The sequence below is a fragment of the Cervus canadensis genome, chromosome 17 (assembly GCF_019320065.1).
Source record: "Cervus canadensis isolate Bull #8, Minnesota chromosome 17, ASM1932006v1, whole genome shotgun sequence".
NCBI classification, from domain to species: domain Eukaryota; kingdom Metazoa; phylum Chordata; class Mammalia; order Artiodactyla; family Cervidae; genus Cervus; species Cervus canadensis.
In genome coordinates, this window is record NC_057402.1 from 11,567,320 (window position 1) to 11,585,905 (window position 18,586).

Below are 18,586 nucleotides of genomic sequence, written 5' to 3' on the forward strand. Positions count from 1 at the left end.
TCTAAAAAGTAACTTGAACTTTAGTCACTTGGCCTAATTCCCACTTGTGGTAATATAAAACTTAACCTTTGCAAATCCAGACACAGGTCTCTCTATCCAACTGGTGTATCTGACAAATATATCATAAATAATTTTGTTAAGTGATGTGATCATGTTTCTTAATATTCAACTTCAAAGATTCAGGGTCATAATAGGACAGAACCAATTTGATGTTTTAGAAAAAGAATAAGGCTGAGAAGGTACCTAGTTCAGGCTGTGTGACCTTAGGAGAGTTACTTGACCTTTCTAAACCACTGTTCCCTTACCTCTACTGTAATTTTCTATGTATTTGCTATCCAACAATCTCTCAGTCATTTCAACAAAAGTCACATTTGTGAATTGAGCTCAGACTTCACAAATTTATCTATTTTTGCCCTATGACTTTGAATTCACATAATAATACACTAGACCACTCATAAGTTGTAGCAAACACATCAAAACAGGGCAAAGTACATCTCTTTGAGTTTAATAGCCCAAATAGAAACCAGTCAAGGACGATGTGTTTCACCAGGATTACTCTGGTGACTATCCCAGTTTCCGACAGCACTTGGCTATGAACTCAGAGCCAAATTTGCAGACACCACTATGCACTGCTCTGTCTTGAACCAACCCACCAAAATACAGTCAGATCAAAGCAGAGTATACTAATCTGAGACTACCACAGAAAATAGGCTTCTGCTTTACAGAAAAGGATGCAATCTCCCTTTCATTTAGGAATTTGCTCCTGATAATTTCACTACTGACAATACAATATTGCCCCAGGTCTGGTAAAACAGTACCTTCACGGCTGGTTTGTTAATTGCATTGTGGCATTCGATGTGCTGGCAGTGGATAGGGTTCCAAGCTGTAAATCAAAGCATAGCTGATGAGCATTTCTCACTGAAAGTATTTGTGCCCTAAGTAAAAAAAGTTCTTTTTTCACTGCTTTTCCTTTTCCTAAATAGAACCATCACCAGATTTTCTAAAATAATTATTTTTTTAATCTATGAAGTATTTTCTAATTTAGCAAACATATCACAACTCCATCCATTTTCCCATTGGGAAGATAAGCTAGTGTAAGGTGGCATACCCAGAAACCATAATATTACTTCATGATGATACCATAATATGACTACATGATGATATGCCTAGTAAATTTTTAGAAGTTTTTACATTTATGGTTGCACTTGATCCTCCAAACAACTCTGTGGGAGAGATACAGCAGATTATTAACCTCACTTTATGTGTAAGTTAAAATTTAAAAGGTTAGGTTGCTATGGCCACAGAGTTAGTAAGTGACAAGCTGCAACTAGAACACATATCTCTTGCTTCTCAAAACTCTGTTCTTTTCACTATAGCATACTAGGCTAAACAGCCTAGATTGTTGGCACCAAGAAGTTTTCATATTCATAATAACTGCTACAAGTGGATATGTCACCGTTCCATTTCCCACCCCATCCCCATAAAATGTGGAGACTGAAAAGATGAGTTTCTTGCCCACATGAAATGCACCTCTTTCACATGTTGCACTTGCTAAATCACTTTAGTCATGCCCAACTCTTTGCAACCCTATGGACCATAGCCCACCAGGGCCCTCTGTCCATGGAATTCTCCAGGCAAGAATACTGGAGTGGGTTGTCATGCCCTCCAGGGGCTCTTCCCAACCCAGGGATCGAACTGACTTTCACACATTACCCACAGTCTAAATCTCTGCTAGTTTGTTCACACCCAACTCCTCAACACAGTATACACACAGAGTGAAGACAAGAACCAAGAGAACTGAGACAGATCAGAACAAGAATTACAATTACTTATCATCATCCAGAAGATTCTATAGCCCAAAGCACTTAGTTAACAATATTCCACCATAAAAAAGTCATAGGTTTACATGTTTGAAAGTAGGACATTTTTGTAAATTGCCGTATTCTAAACCTCAGATATGCAGATGATACTACTCTAATGGCAGGAGTCAATGACAAACTAAAGAACTTCTTGATGAAGGTGAAAGAGGAGAGTGAAAAATATTCATTGGAAAGACTGATGTGGAAGCTGAAGCTGCAATACTTTGGCCACCTGATGCGAAGAACTGACTCATTAGTAAAGACCCTAATGCCAGGAAAGATTGAAGGCGGGAAGAGAAGGGGATGGCAGAGGATGAGATGGTTGGATGGCATCACCAACTCAATGGACATTAGTTTGAGTAAGCTCTGGGAGTTGGTGATGGACAGGGAAGCCTGGCATACTGCAGTCCATGGGTTTGCAAAGAGTCAGACATGACTGAGCAACTGAACTGAACTGAATGGCAGAAAGTGAAGAGGAACTAAAGAGCCTCTCGATGAGGGTGAAAGAGGAGAGTGAAAAAGCTGGTTTAAAACTCAACATTCAAAAAATTAGATCATGGCATCTGGTCCCATCATTCATGGCAAATAGATGGAGGAAAAGTGGAAACAGTGGCATATTTTATTTTCTTGAGCTCCAAAATCACTGCAGATGGTGACTGCAGCCATGAAATTAAAAGACACTTGCTCCGTGGAAGAAAAGCTTATGGCAAACCTAGACAGTGTACTAAAATGCAGACACATCACTTTGCTGACAAAGTCTGTATAGGCAAAGCTATGGTTTTTCCAGTAGTCATGTATGGATGTGAGAGTTGGAACATAAAGAAGGCTGAGCACTGAAGAATTGATGCTTTCTAATTGTGGTACTGGAAAAGACTCTTGAGAGTCCCCTGGACTACAAGGAGATCAAACCAGTCAATCTTGAAAGAAAGCAAAACCGAATATTCATTGGAAAGACTGATGCTGAAGCTGAAGCTCCAGTATTTTGACCACGCGATGTGAAGAGCCAACTCATTGGGAAAGACCTTGATGCCGGGAAAAACTGAGGGCAGCAGGAGAAGGGGGTGACAGAGGATGATATGTTTGGATGGCATTACCAACTCCATGGACATGAGTTTGAGCAACCTCTGGGTGATAGTGAAGGAAAGAGAAGCCTGGCATGCTGCAGTCCATGGGGTTGCAAAGAGTTGGACACAACTTGGCAACTGAAAAATATTTGATGAGAAACTAAAAGGATGGGAAGGAGGAAATGAAAGTGCACAGGGCTTTTATATTACATGCAAACTAGTATAATATTATTTGAAGGTAGACTATGAAGTTAAAGGTGCATATTGCAATTGAAGAACTGTAAAGTAATTCTTTTTTTAAAAAAGCTATAGCTACCAATTCAAAGAGAGAAAAATGGAACAGTAAAAACTAATCCAAAAGAAGGCAAGATATCCAAAAGGAACAAAGAATAGATGCAACAAATAGAAAACAAACACAAGATAACAGATATAAGCCTAATAATATCTATAATTACATTAAGTATAAATAGCCTAAACAATAAATACATTAAAAGACAAAGATTGTCAAATAGGATTTAAATTTCCCAAAATGCATGACCCAAATATATGCTGCCTAAGAGAAACACACACTTGAAATATAAAAAGAGATAAGTTAAAGTTGATGAGAGAAAAACTGCTTTGATTCAAATGCTAATCATAATAAAGCTGGAATGTCTATATAAATATCAGACAAGTAGACTTCAAGACAAAGAATATTACTGGGAACAAAGAACGATATTTCACATTGATGAAAAGGTCAATTCATCAATATAACAAAACAACCATAAATATGAGTGTATCTAATGACAGAGCTTCAAATTATATAAAGCAAAACTGACAGAGCTTAGAGAAGAAATAAGTCCATAATTAGTGTTGTAAATTTCAACAATCCTCTCTCAGTAATTGATGAAACAAGCAGACAAAAAAAATCAGTAAAAATAGAAGACTTGAACAACATTCTCAGCAACTTGACTTAATTGATAATGATGGAATTCTCCACTCAACAACTGGAACAGACACAATGTCTAGGAGACATGTACTAAGGGCACAGGCAGCATTTACTAAGACAATATTCTCATCCATAAAGTAAGCCTCAACAATTTAAACGGAGTGATAAAATAAACTACGTTCTCTGACCTCAATAGAATTAAACTAGAAATAAATAACAAAAAGATATCTAGAATATAACCAAATATTTGTACATTTAAAAAAACTTACTTCTAATCAATCCATAAATCAAAGAGAAATTATTCATTTCTAAAATACAATGAAAGCACAGCATTTTGAATTTGTAGGCTGCAATTAAAGCAATGCTTAAAGGGAAATTTTTAGCTTTAAATTCTTGCACTGAAAAATTTTAAACGTCCAAAATAAACGATTGATACTTCTATTTAATAAGATACGAAAAGAACGAATTCAATCCAATATTAGTAGAAGGAAGAAAATAACAAAGATAGAAGTACAAATCAATAAAACTGAGAACAAAAACCAACAGAAAATCATAAAACAAATGCTGTGGTTTTTCTTGGAAAGTTCAATAAAATTGATAAGCTCCTAGGTAGACTGATGAATTAAGAAATATAAAGAAACAAACTATCAATGTCAGGAATGAAAGTAGGACATCACTGCAGATACTAGACACATGCCAATAAATTACATGAGTTGGATGAAATGCTCACATTCATCACAAAATTCAACTCAATAAAAAGTAGACAGTTAAATGCCCCATTCTATTCAATTGAATTCATAATGCAAAACTTGCCCACTAAGAAAACCTCAAGACCAGATGGATTTACCAGATGGATTCACTGTTAACTATTAAAGGAATAAATAATACAAATCTTACATAAACTGAGAAAATAAAAGAGAAGGAAACAATTTTCAACCTATTTTATGAAGCCGGCATTACTTTGTAAACAAAACTAGATTAAAACATTACAATAAAAGAAAGGTAGATCAATATCCCTCATAAATGCAGGAGCAAGAACACTTAACAAAAAAATGAGCAATTAAGTCTGGCAGGCTAATATAGCTGGAACGTATCCCAGGAATGCAAGGTTGGTTTAATACTGCAAAGTAAATCAATGTAATTCACCTTATTAATGGAATTAAGTGAGGAAGTCATATGATCATTTAATAGGAGAAATCACATTTGACAAAAACTGACATTCATTCACAATGAAAATTCTCAACAAACTATGAATAGATGGGGACTCCCTCAACATGATAAAAAGCATCTGTGAAAAACTTACAGCTAACACCATGTTTAACAGTGAAAGTCTGAACACTTTCCCGCCACAAATGAAGGGGAAAAACAAAGAAATCCATGCTCAGTACTTCTATTCAATATTAAACTGGAGATAAGAGCCAGTGCAATGAGAAAAAGAAAATAAGCAAGGAAGTGGGGAAAGAAAGGAAGGAAGGGAAAGAGAAGGAGGGAACCAGGCCTGTAGGCAGACAAACATATTAGAAGGAAAAAAAATTATCTTTATTTGCAAGAAAGCAAATCATGTATACAGAAAATCTTAAGAAACTTACAGATAAGCTACAAAAAAAAAATCAGTGAATTTAGCAAGGTTGAAGCTACAAAAACTTAAGTGAATTTAGCAAAGTTGAAGGATGTAAATTATAACTCTATATAGTGGCAATAAACAAGTAGAATATTACATTTTAAAACACTATTTACAATAGCATCCAAAATATAAAATATTGAAGAATACCTTTAACAAAATATCAATAGGACCTGTACACTGAAAACTAGTAAATATCGCTGAAAGAAATTAAAGATTTTTTTAGTTTATTTGGACATTTCTTATAAAAGTAAACATATACTTATGAAACAATCCAGTATTTTCATAGCCCAGTATTTATCAAGAGAAATAAATGTGTATCTTCATAAAAAATACTTTTTTATATGAATGTTTATAGCTTTAATCATGATAGGTAAAAGTGGTCATCAAGAAACCAATGGATAAACTGTGATATAGCCATACAATGCATTACTATTCAATATTTTTTAAATGAATTACTGATATACCAACATGAACAAACTTTAAAAACATTATGCTAACTGAAATAAGCAGACACAAAAATAGCATATACTATGTGATTCCATTCATATGAAATCCTAGGACAGGCAAAACTAGTATATAATGACAGAAAGCAGATCAGTGGTTGTCTATGATGAACTTACTGAAAAGAAAGCTGGAGATATTCTGGGAATGATGGAAATGTTTTGTGTGTTGATTATAGCTTTGATTATATTAGTATATACATTTGTCAAAAGTTAACAAACTATGCTTAAAATGTATTCTTTTACTGAAGGAAAATTATAACTCAATAAAATTGTTTTTTAAAAAATGAAGGATCAACCAAATGTATACTTCAAAGGAAAAGAAACAGTGTACTGAAACATGAGAGAAAATGTTTATCTGATTATCATCTAGCCATTGAATCAAATTAGGAAAGTATATGGCATCTCGAACATAAAGCAAGAACACAAGACCTCTATAAAAACAGGAATAGAAAGTCACAATAATTTAAGGTGACAAAGGATACTAACAGAATGAAACAAAAACAGATTTAGGTAAAGATATGATAAGAAGTAAGTGAAGATGCTCAGTCGTGTCCGACTCTTGGCGACCCCATGAACTGTAGTCTACCAGGCTTCTCCGTCCATGGGATTTTCCAGGCAAGAGTACTGGAGTGGGTTGCCAAATGATAAATGCAATTAAACTAAAAATGAAACAGCAAAATTAGAAACACTCATTCAATGCAATAAATAGTGCTCAAGTTAGGGTAAAAGTCAACTAGGTTATAAAGAAAATTAACCTAAGAAGCTATACCAACATATGCATTCAGCAAAAACAAGACCTGTAGCTTATCATAGCTCAGATCAAGAGCTCCTTATTGCAAAATTCAGACTTAAATTGAAGAAAGCAGGGAAAAATCACTAGGCCATTCAGGTATGACCTAAATCAAATCCTTTAATGATTATATAGTGGAAGTGACAAATAGATTCAAGGAATTAGATCTGATAGACAGAGTGCATGAAGAACAATGGAGGTTTGTAACATTGTACAGGAGGCAGTGATCAAAACTATCCCCAAGAAAAAGAAATGCAAAAAGGCAAAATGGTTGTCTGTGGAGGCTTTACAGATTGCTGAGAAAAGAAGAGAAGCAAAAAGCAAAGAAGAGAGGGAAAGATACACCCACCTGAATGCAGAGTTCCAAAGAATAGCAAAGAAAGGTAAGACAGGCTTCCTAAGCAAACAATGCAAAGAAATAAAGGAAAAAAATAGAATGGGAAAGAGATGTCTTCAAGAAAATTAGAGATACAAAGGGGCTATTTCATGCGAAGATGGGCACAATAAAGTACAGAAACAGTAAGGACCTAACAGAAGCAAAAGAGATTAAGAAGATGTGGCAAAAATACACAGAAGAAATGTACCAGAAAAGGTCTTAATAACCCGAATAGCCACAATGGTGTGGTCACTCACTTAGAGCCAGACATCCTGGGGTGTAAAGTCTAGTGGGCCTTAAGAAGCATTATTATGAACAAAGCTAGTGGAGGGGATGGAATTCCAGCTGAACTATTTCAGATCCTAAGAGATGATGCTGTGGAAGTGCTGCACTCAATATGCCAGCAAATTTGGAAAACTCAGCAGTGGCCACAGGACTGGAAAAGGTCAGTTTTCATTCCAATCCCAAAGAAAGGCAATGCCAGAGAATGTTCAAACTACCATACAATTGTGCTCATTTCACATACTAGCAAGGTAATGCTCAAAATCCTTCAAACTAGGCTTCAACAGTGTGTGAACTGAGAACTTCCAGATGTACAAGCTGGATTTAGAAAAGGCAGAGGAACCAGGAATCAAATTGCAGACATCCGTTGTATCATAGAAAAAGCAAGGGAGCTCCAGAAAGACATCTATTCTGTTTCATTGACTATGCTATAACTTTTGACTCTATGGATCACAGAAAACTGTGGAAAATTCTGTAAGTGATGGGAATACCAGACCACCCTACCTGCCTCCTGAGAGACCTATAAGCAGGTCAGGAAGCAACAGTTAGAACCTACATGGAACAGCAGACTGGCTCAAAATTGGGATAGGAGTATGTCAAGGCTGTGTGTTATCACTTTGCTTATTTAACTTATATGCAGAGTACATCATGCAAAATGCTGGGCTGGATGAATCACAAGCTAGAATTAAGATTGCCAAGAGAAATATCAATAACCTCAAAAATACAGATGACACCACTCTAATGGCAGAAAGCAAGGGGGGAACTAAAGAGCCTCTTGATGAAGATAAATGAGGAGAGTGAAAAAGCTGGCCTAAAACTTAATATTTAAAAAACTAAGATCATGCCATCCGGTCCCCTCACTTCATGGCAAACAGACGGGGATAAAATGGAAACTGACAGGCTTTATTTTCTTGGGCTCAAAAGTCACTGCAGATGGTGACTGAGCAATGAAATTAAAAGATGCTTGCTACTTGGAAAAAAAGCTATGACAAATTAATTTAAATATATTTATACAGCAATATTTTTAAAAAGCTTTTTTTAAAGAAAACAGATAAGGCTCCATGAATTAAGAACAACAAAAGTAACTTCTATAACAGACAAAATCACTGGTTTAAGGCTTGTCTTCTATAACTCTGAATGCCAGAAAACAGTGAAGCAATTTTTACATATTTTTCACAGTGAAGCAGAGTTTTTTTTCATGATGAAATAGAAAGACACTCTTAAATATACCTAACCTTGAAAAATATATACATTCCACCACTGAAAATATTACAGAAAAAAAATTCTGAGTTCTATTTCCCCAGAAATGATATACAAATTAATTCAAGCCAATTCTCCTACTGAGAATACTTAGAAAACCAGACACAATTAAATGCAAAAACAAATGGACCCAGAGAATTTTATGGGAGAATTGTGGGGCCATGATCCAAAAGAAGAAGGGATTGCCAAAAGGTGGACCTGGCATTTGAGTCCACTCTTTCTCCTTTGCCTATTTCTCTTTCTGCCAATTCTGCAACATGAGCCAATTTCAACAGACTCTCTGACACAAGAGAACTAAATTTGGAACTGGTTGACTACCAAAGAATGGGAAACCTAAAAATCACCCAAGGCTGTGGGTAGAGGTCCCAAGAGGTCACACCCTAGGAGTAAAGGGGAAACAGAAATAAACCAACCCTCATAGGGACTGAAGATCAGCTTCAAAATATCTCAAGAACTTACCATAGATTTTTTTTTTGAGCTGCATTAAAGTGACCTGGGTTACCAATGTCTACAGTTTCCTTCCAGAAGCAAACATAAATACTTTCTGAAGAAATACAATTTAATCCTAAACCCCAAATTAACTCTATAGTTTTTCTATCTAATATCTTGCACAATTATTTTTTTAAGAACATAAAATAAAAAGATAAGAAAGCAAAAGAAATTCAATAGAATCATAGCCTCCAGAGATCTAGAATACTGAGTTATCAGAAACAGACTTTAAAATAAATATGCTTAATATATGCTATAAAGTAAGACAAATTAGAGATTATAATCAAATAATTGGAACTTTTAAAGCACCAAATGGAAATTCTAGAATTTAAAAACATAATTAACAAAATGAAAAATACATTTGGGAGGCTAAACACCTAATGAGGAGGAAGAAAAATCAGACAAAGAGATTTTGAATGAAGCATAGAAAGATGAAATAGAGGAGAATGCAAGAAATATCCATAGACAACATGGGAGAGAAGATCTAACACATGTGTCATTGGAATTTCAGAAAGAAAGATGAGAATATGGTATAAGCCATTGCTGAAGAAATAAGGGAACTTTCAATTACAACCATGATATTTTAATAATATATGGACTTAACCTTCAACTGGAAAAAAATGTATAAAGCAATTCATTTCCAACACTGGGTGTAGATTTTAACACAAGATTGCAATCTTTTGAAAAAGGAAGAACACACAAATAAAGTTCTACATTCACTTTGGTTTTCTGCCTGGGAATATTTCCAAACTGCAGCAAAAAGAAGTGGATCCCAATAAGTAATTAGCATTTTCAGTGAGTAGAGGAAACATCACAGTGAAGAATTGCTAAGGCAACTGGAAATTGAGTAAAGTAAGAACAACAGGGAGTGCCAGAGAACAGGTCCCATAAATCTGTGTAAGGATGCTCCTCAGGTCCTTGGCTTAATCCTAAACTTCATGGGCTCACAGAAAAGCTCTACAAGGACTAGCAGAGAACACAAGCTTAATGGCTTAATGGCTAAAAGCTGAACAGTGATTTTAGAGGTCACATAGTGCTAGAGATACACTGTATTTCCAATATAGCCAAAGTAAGTAACTTTGGCGAACACATCAGGAATTTAGGAGCCCACAGATAGGTCACTACTAAAAAAGTAAAAGCCAATCTCTCTGATGAATATAGATATAAAAATTCTCAATAAAATACCAGCAAACTGAATTCAACAGCACATCAAGTGGGACTTATCACTAGGATGAAAAAGTTGTTCAACAAACACAAATCAATAAATATGATACACTGCGTTAGCAAAATGAAAGAAAAAATCATATGATTACCTCAACAGAAGCAGAAAAAGCATATGACAAAATTCAATATCCATTCTTGATAAAAAAAAAAAATCTTAACAAATCAGGCATAGAAGGAAAATATCTCATCATTAATAAAGGCCATATATAACAAGTCCACAGCTAACATCATACTCAGTGGTGGAAGTTTGAAAGCTTTTACTCTAAGTTCAGGATCAAGACAAAGTACCCACTCTCACCACCCCTAATCAACATAGTACTGAAAGTCCCAGCTAGAGCAATTAGGCAAGAGAAATAAATAAAAGGTATGAGAATTGGAAAGGAAGATGTAACCTTATTTCTACTTCCAGATGACATTATATTATAAACAGAAAATCCTAAAGACACAACAAGAAAACTTACATCTCATCAATGAATGCTGTTAAGTTGCAAGATACAAAATTGAGATGCAAAAATCAGTAGTATTTCTGTACACTAACACTGAACTTTGTGAAAAAGAAATAAATCAACTGAATTTACAACAGCATCAAAAATTATAAAATACTTAGGAATAAACTTAACCAAGCAAGCAAAAGACCTCTAGTCTAAAAACTATAAGACAAAATTGTTTAAAAAAATCAAAGAAGACACGAATAAATGGAAAGGTATCCCATGTTAATGAAGAGGAAGAGTTAATAGTGTTAAAATTTCAATACTACCAAAGTCCATCTATAGATTCAATGCAATTTCTACCAATATTAAAATGACATAATTTATAGATGTGAAAAACATTCTTAAAATGCATAAGGAACCACAAAAGACCTCAAATAGTCAAAGAAATTCTGAGAAAGAACAAAGCATGAGGCATCACATTCCTTGATTTTAAGCTATACTTTTAAGCTATAATAATCAAAATAGTATGATAGCAACATAGAAAGAGATCTACAACCAATGGAACAGAACTGAAAGCCCAGAACTAAACCCAAGCATATACAGTCAATTAGTATATGACAAGGGAGCCATTCTCCATCTTTCTCAATGGAGAAAAGATAGTCTCTTCAGGAAGTGGATATTCACATGTAAAAAAATAAAAATAAAACTGGACCCCTATCTTGTATTACTCACAAAAATTAACTCAAAATGAATTAAAGACTTAAATGTAAGTCCTGAAACCATGAAAATTCTGGAAGAAAACATAAGAATAAAGCACCTTCACATGTGTTTAATTATCACCTTTTTAATGTGACACCGAAGCATAAACAATAAAATCAAAAACAAATAAGTGGGACTACACAAAACTGAAAGTCTTTTACACAGCCAAAGAAACCTTCAACAAAGTGAAAAGCAATCTATGGAATGGCAATAAATATTTATAAACCATATATCTGATAAGTAGTTAACACCAAAATATATAAAGAATTCATAGAGCACAATAGCAAAGAAAAAGAAGAAAACAAAAAAAAAAAAAAAAAAAAAAAAAAAAAACAAGCAAAGGACCTAAATAGCTATTTTCCAAAGAAGATATGCAAAAAGCGAACAGGTACATGAGAAGATTCTCAACACCACTAGTCATTAGGGAAATGCAAATTAAAAACCACTATGAAATACTACCTCACACCAGATAGAATGACCATCATCCAAAAGACAAGAGATAAGAAATGCGGAAACTTTCTGCAATATTGTAAATTAGTACAGCCTTATGTAAAACAGTAAAAGGAATACTCAAAAAATTAAAAAATAGAACTACCATTTCCACTTCTGGAAATATGCCCAAAGGAAATGAAAACAGTAACTTGAAAGGATATCTGCAGCCCCATTTTCACAGCAGCATTACTTATGATAGCCACGACATGTGAGCAACGTAAGTGTCCATCAATCAATAAAAGATGAGAGTTCAAATTTCCAGTTAAAAGATAAATAATTACTAGGAGTTGAGGTACAACATGAAGATTATAACTAACACTGCTGTATGATATATAGGATTTATATAGGAAAGTTATTAAGAGAGTAAATCCTGAGTTCTCACCACATGGAGAAAATTTTTTTCCTTTCTCTTCCTTGTGTTGATATATGGGATGATGGGCACCAAACTTATTGTAGTAATAATTTCACAATGTATGCAAATCAAATCATCAGGATGTACACCATAAACTTATACAGTGACATATGTTCTTTTCAATAAAACTAGAAAAAAAGGAAAATTTCAAATAGAAAAAAAAATGAAAAATTTTTCAAAAAAATAAAAAGGGCAGTTTAATCTTCAAAAGAGCAACAACTTGGCATGAAACTAGAAACCAACCACAGAAAGAGAAATGAGGGAAAAAACAACTCAGTTTGGTTCAGTTCAGTTGCTCAGTTATGTCCAACTCTTTGCAACCCCATGGACTGCAGCACGCCAGGCTACGTTGTCCATCACCAATTCCCAGAGCTTGCTCAAACTCATGTGCATTGAGTTTTGATGCCATCCAACCATCTCATCCTCTGTCATCCCCTTCTCCTCCTGACTTCAATCTTTCCCAGAATCAGGATCTTTTCAGATGAGTAATCAGGTGGACAAAATATTGGCACTTCAGCTTTAGCATCAGTCCTTCCAATGAATATTCAGGACTGATCTCCTTCAGGATGGACTGGCTGGATCTCCTTGCAGTCCAAGGGACTCTCAAGAGTCTTCTCCAACACCACAATTCAAAAGCATCAATTCTTTGGTTCTCAGCTTTCTTTATAGTGCAACTCTCACATCCCTAGATGACCACTGGAAAAACCATAGCTTTGACTGGATGAAGCATTGTTGGCAAAGTAACGTCTCTGCTTTTTAATACACTGTCCACGTTTTTCATAGCTTTTCTTCCAAGAAGCAAGCGTCTTTTAATTTCATGGCTGCAGTCATCATCTGCAATGATTTTGGAGTCCAAAAAAAATTAAGTCTGTCACTGTTTTCATTGTTTCCCCATCTATTTTGCCATGAAGTAATGGGACCAGATGCCATGATCTTAGTTTTCTGAATGTTGAGTTTTAAGCCAGCTTTTTCACTCTCCTCTTTCACTTTAATCAAGAAGCTCTTTAGGTCCTCTTCACTTTCTGCCATAAGGGTGGTGTCATCTGCTTATCTGAGGTTATTGATATTTCTCCCAACAATCTTAATTCCAGCTTGTGCTTCATCCAGCTCGGCGTTTCACATGATGTACTGAGACCAGTGGGATTTGATTAAAGAACTTCCACAGGACTGGGGAAACAGACTCTTAGAAGGCACAAACAAAACCTTGTGCACACCAGGAGCCGGGAGAAAGGAGCAGTGTCCCCACAAGAAACTGATCCAGACTTGCCTGTGAGTGTCCAGGAGTCTTGGGTGGAGGAGTGGGTCAACAGTGGCCTGCTACGCAGTCAGGGCACTGAATACAACAGTGCCTGCATGAGTCCTTTTGAAGGAGGTTGCCATTACCTTCATTACCCCTACCATAGTTTGGCCTCAGAGGAAACAACAGGGAGGGAACATAGCCCCGCCCATCAAATGAAGATTGGATTAAAGATTTACTGAGCATGGCTCCGCCCATCAGAACAAGACCCAGTTTCCCCCACAGTCAGTCTCTCCCATCAGGAAGCTTCCATAAGCCTCTTATCCTTATCCATCAGAGGGCAGACAGAATGAAAATCACAATTACAGAAAACCAACCAAACTGACCACATGGATCACAGCCTTGTCTAACTCAATGAAACTATGAGCCATGCCATGCAGGGCCACCCAAGATGGACAGGTCATGGTGGAGAATCCTGACAAAACCGGGTCCACTGGAGAAGGGAATACCAAGCCACTTCAGTATTCTTGCTTTGAGAACCCCAGGAACAGTATGAAAAGGAAAAAAACGATTACATGGAGACTAAACAATCGGGCTACTCAAAAACCAATGAGTCAAAAATGAAATCAAAGAGGAAATTAAAAAATGCCTGAGGAAAACAACAATGAAAACTGAAATACATGAAATAGATGGCATACAACAAAAGAATATATATATGTAAAACTGAATCACTTTATTGCACAGCAAAAATTAAAGAAAGACTAGAGATCTCTTCAAGAAAATTAGACATACCAAGGGAACATTTACTGCAAAGATGGGCTCAATAAAGGACAGAAATGGCCGGGATCTAACAGAAGCAGAAGATATTAAGAAGAGGTGGCAAAAATACACAGAAGAACTGTACAAAAAAGATCTTCATGACCCAGATAATCATGATGGTGTGATCACTCACCTAGAGCCAGACATCCTGGAATGTGAAGTCAAGTGGGCCTTAGGAAGTATCACTACGAACAAAGCTAGTGGAGGCGATGGAATTCCAGTTGAGCTATTTCAAATCCTGAAAGATGATGTTGTGAAAGTGCTGCACTCAATACGCCAGCAAATTTGGAAAACTCAGCAGTGGCCACAGAACTGGAAAAGTTCAGTTTTCATTCCAATCCCAAAGAAAGGCAATCCCAAAGAATGCTCAAACTACTGCACAATTGCACTCATCTTACATGCTAGTAAAGTGATGCTTAAAATTCTCCAAGCCACGCTTCAGCAGTAAGTGAACTGTGAACTTCGAGATGTTCAAGCTGGTTTTAGAAAAGGCAGAGAAACCAGAGATCAAATTGCCAACATCTGCTGGATCACTGAAAAAGCAAGAGAGTTTCAGAAAAACATCTATTTCTGCTTTACTGACTATGCTAAAGCCTTTGACTGTGTGGATCACAACAAACTGTGGAAAATTCTGAAAGAGATGGGAATACCAGACCACCTGACCTGCCTCTTGAGAAATCTGTATGCAGGTCAGGAAGCAACAGTTAGAACAGGACATGAACAACAGACTGGTTCCAAATAGGAAAAGGAGTACATCAAGGCTGTATATTGTCACCCTGCTTATTTAACTTATATGCAGAGTACATCATGAGAAATGCTGGGCTGGAGGAAACAAAAGCTGGAATCAAGATTGCCGGGAGAAGTATCAATAACCTCATACATGCAGATGACACCACCCTTATGGCAGAAAGTGAAGAAGTACTAAAGAGCCTCTTGATGAAAGTGAAAGAGGAGAGTGAAAAAGTTGGCTTAAAGCTCAACATTCAGAAAACTAAGATCATGGCATCCAGTCCCATCACTTTATGGGAAGTAGATGGGAAAACAGGGGGCACAGTGGCTGACTTTATTTTTTTGGGCTCCAAAATCACTGCAGATGGTGATTGCAGCCATGAAATTAAAAGACGCTTACTCCTTGGAAGGAAAGTAATGACCAACCTAGACAGCATATTAAAAAGCAGAGACATTACTTTGCCAACAAAGGTCCATCTAGTCAAGGCTACAGTTTTTCCAGTGGTCATGTATGAGAGCTGGACTATAAAGAAAGCTGAGCGCAGAAGAATTGCTGCTTCTGAACTGTGGTGTTGGAGAAGACTCTTGAGAGTCCCTTGGACTGCAAGGAGATCCAACCAGTCAATCCTAAAGGAGATCAGTCCTGGGTGTTCATTGGAAGGACTGATGTTGAAGCTGAAACTCCAATACTTTGGCCACCTGATGTGAAGAGCTAACTTATTTGAAAAGACTCTCATGCTGGGAAAGATTGAGGGCAGGAGGAGAAGGGGACAACAGAGGGTAAGATGGTTGGATGGCATCACTGACTCAATGGACATGGGTTTGGGCGGACTCTGAGAGCTGGTGATGGACACGGAGGCCTTGCATGCTGCGGTTCATGGGATCGCAAAGAGTTGGACATGACTTAGCAACTGAACTGAACTGAATGTGCCTTTATCAAAAAAACAAGAAAAATCCTGAATAAACAATCTAAACTACCACCTAAAAAAATTAAAAGAAGGACAAACAAAGCCTAAAGTAAGCAGAAGAAAGGAAATAATAAAGATCATAGAGGAAATAAATAAGAGATTTTTTAAAAATAGAAAAAAATCAAAGAGCTAGTTATTTGCAAGTATAAACAAAATCAAAAAACCCTCTGGCCAAGCTCACCAAGAAGAAAAGAAAGAGGACTCAAATAAACAAAATAAGAAATGAAAGAGGAGAAATAACAACCAATACCACAGAAGTACAGAAAAGAAAAAAATCAAGAAAACACTACGTAGACTTTTATGCCAAAAACAAAGACAACCCAGATGAAATGGACAAGTTTTTAGAAACATACAGCCTGCCAAAACTGAATCAAGAAGAAATATAATTTGAATAAACTGACCACTAGAAATAAAACAGAATCTATAATTAAAAAAAGAAAAAACTCCCCTCAAACAAAAGTCCAGGACGAGGTGGCTTCACTGGGGAATTCTATCAAACATACAAAGAACTAACTATACGTATCCTTCTCAAACTCTCACAAGACTGAAGAGGAGGGAACACTCCCAAAGTCACTCTATGAAGCCACCATCACCTCTGATACCAAAACCAAGGACACTACAAAAAAAGAAAATTATAGGCCAATATCTTTGATGAATATAGATGCAAAAATACTCAACAAAATATTAGCAAACTGAACACAAGAACACATAAAAAGATCATACACCATTATCAAGTTGGATTCATTCCAGGATCTCAAGGGTGGTTCAGCACTTGGAAAGCAATCAATGGGATACATCACACTGACAAAAGAAAAACAGCGCAAGATTATCTCAATAGATGCAGAAACTGCATTTGATAAAATTCAACTTCATTCATGATAAAACCTGTTCCCAAAGTGATTATAGAAGAAACATATCTCAACATAATAAAAGTCACTTATGACAAATCCACAGCCATAATACTCATTGGTAAAAAGCTAAAAGACTTCTCCCTAAATTCTAGAACAAGACAAGGATGCTCTCTCTCATCACTTTTATTCAACATAGTATTTAAAGTTCTAGTCACAGCAATCAGACAAGAGAAAAGTAAAAGGTATCCAAATCAGAAGGGAAGAGGTAAAATTGTCTCATATGCATATGACATGATACTCTATAAAGAAAACCCTAAAAACTCCACACAAAAACTATTAGAATTGATAAATTCAGCAAGGTAGCAGGATACAAGATTATTATACAGAAATTTTTTTGCCTTTCTTTACATTAACAATGAACTATCAGAAGGAGAAAGTAAAAAAAAAACCATTTAAATCACATTTTAAAAAATACCCAAAAAAAAAAATCTATGGCTGATAAATAAAAATGAAAAAAAAAAAAAAAAAAAAAAAAAAAAAAGGAAATCAGTTCTGAAAAAAAAAAAAGAAAAAAAATAAATAAAAAATACCCAGGAATAAACCTAACCAAGCAGGTTTAAGATGTATACACTGAGACTATAAAACATTAATAAGGAAATTGAAGGTGATTTAAGGAAATGGAAAGATATCCCATGCTTCTGAATTGGAAAAATTAATACAGTTAAAATGGCCACATAACCCCAACAATTTACAGATTTAATGTGAACCCTATCAAATTACTCATAACTTTTTCACAGAACTAGAACAAATAATCCTAAAATTTATACAAAACCACAAAAGATCCAGAATTGCCAAAGTAATCCTGCTGAAAGAGAACAAAGCTGGAGGTATAACCCTTTCAGACTTCAGACAATACTACAAAGCAGCATTAATCAAAACAGCAAGGCTTTGGCACAATATACATACAGGTCACTGTAATGGAATACAGAGCCCAAAAATAAATGGTCAATGAACCTTCAATAAAGGAGGCAAGAATATATACCATGGAGAAAAGACAGTCTCTTCAAGTTGTGTTGGAAAAGCTGGACAGTCACATGTAAATCAATGAAGTTAGAACACTCTTACACCATACAAAATAATAAACTCAAAATGGCTTAAAGACTTAAATAAAGGATTTCCCTGGTGGTTCCACTAGGGACTAAGACTCCACGCTCCCAATGCAGGGAGGCCAGGTTTGATCCCTGGTCAGGGAACTAAATCAAACATGCTACAATGAAGAGTTCCTATGCTGCAACTAAGGATTTTGCATGCTGCAACTAATAAATCCTGTATGCTACAACTAAAAGATTTCACATACTGCAACTAAAGCCCAGTGTAGCCAAATAAATAAATAACTATTTCTTTAAAAGTTTTAAATATAAGACATAACACCATAAAACTCCTAGAAGAGAACATAGGCAAAATATTCTCTGACACAAATCATAGCAAT

At 35.7% G+C, this 18,586-nt stretch overlaps 1 protein-coding gene across 5 annotated transcripts in view; it reads right to left on the bottom strand.

Moving 5' to 3' along the window:
• UNC79 (unc-79 homolog, NALCN channel complex subunit) overlaps nt 1-18,586 on the bottom strand; it is a 267,685-nt gene that overhangs the window by 163,151 nt on the left and 85,948 nt on the right. For all 5 annotated transcript variants that reach the window (XM_043434509.1, XM_043434507.1, XM_043434506.1 and 2 more), the window contains one exon: nt 819-883. In XM_043434509.1, the coding sequence (XP_043290444.1) occupies nt 819-883 (65 nt within the window). The remainder of the gene's footprint in view (nt 1-818; nt 884-18,586) is intronic.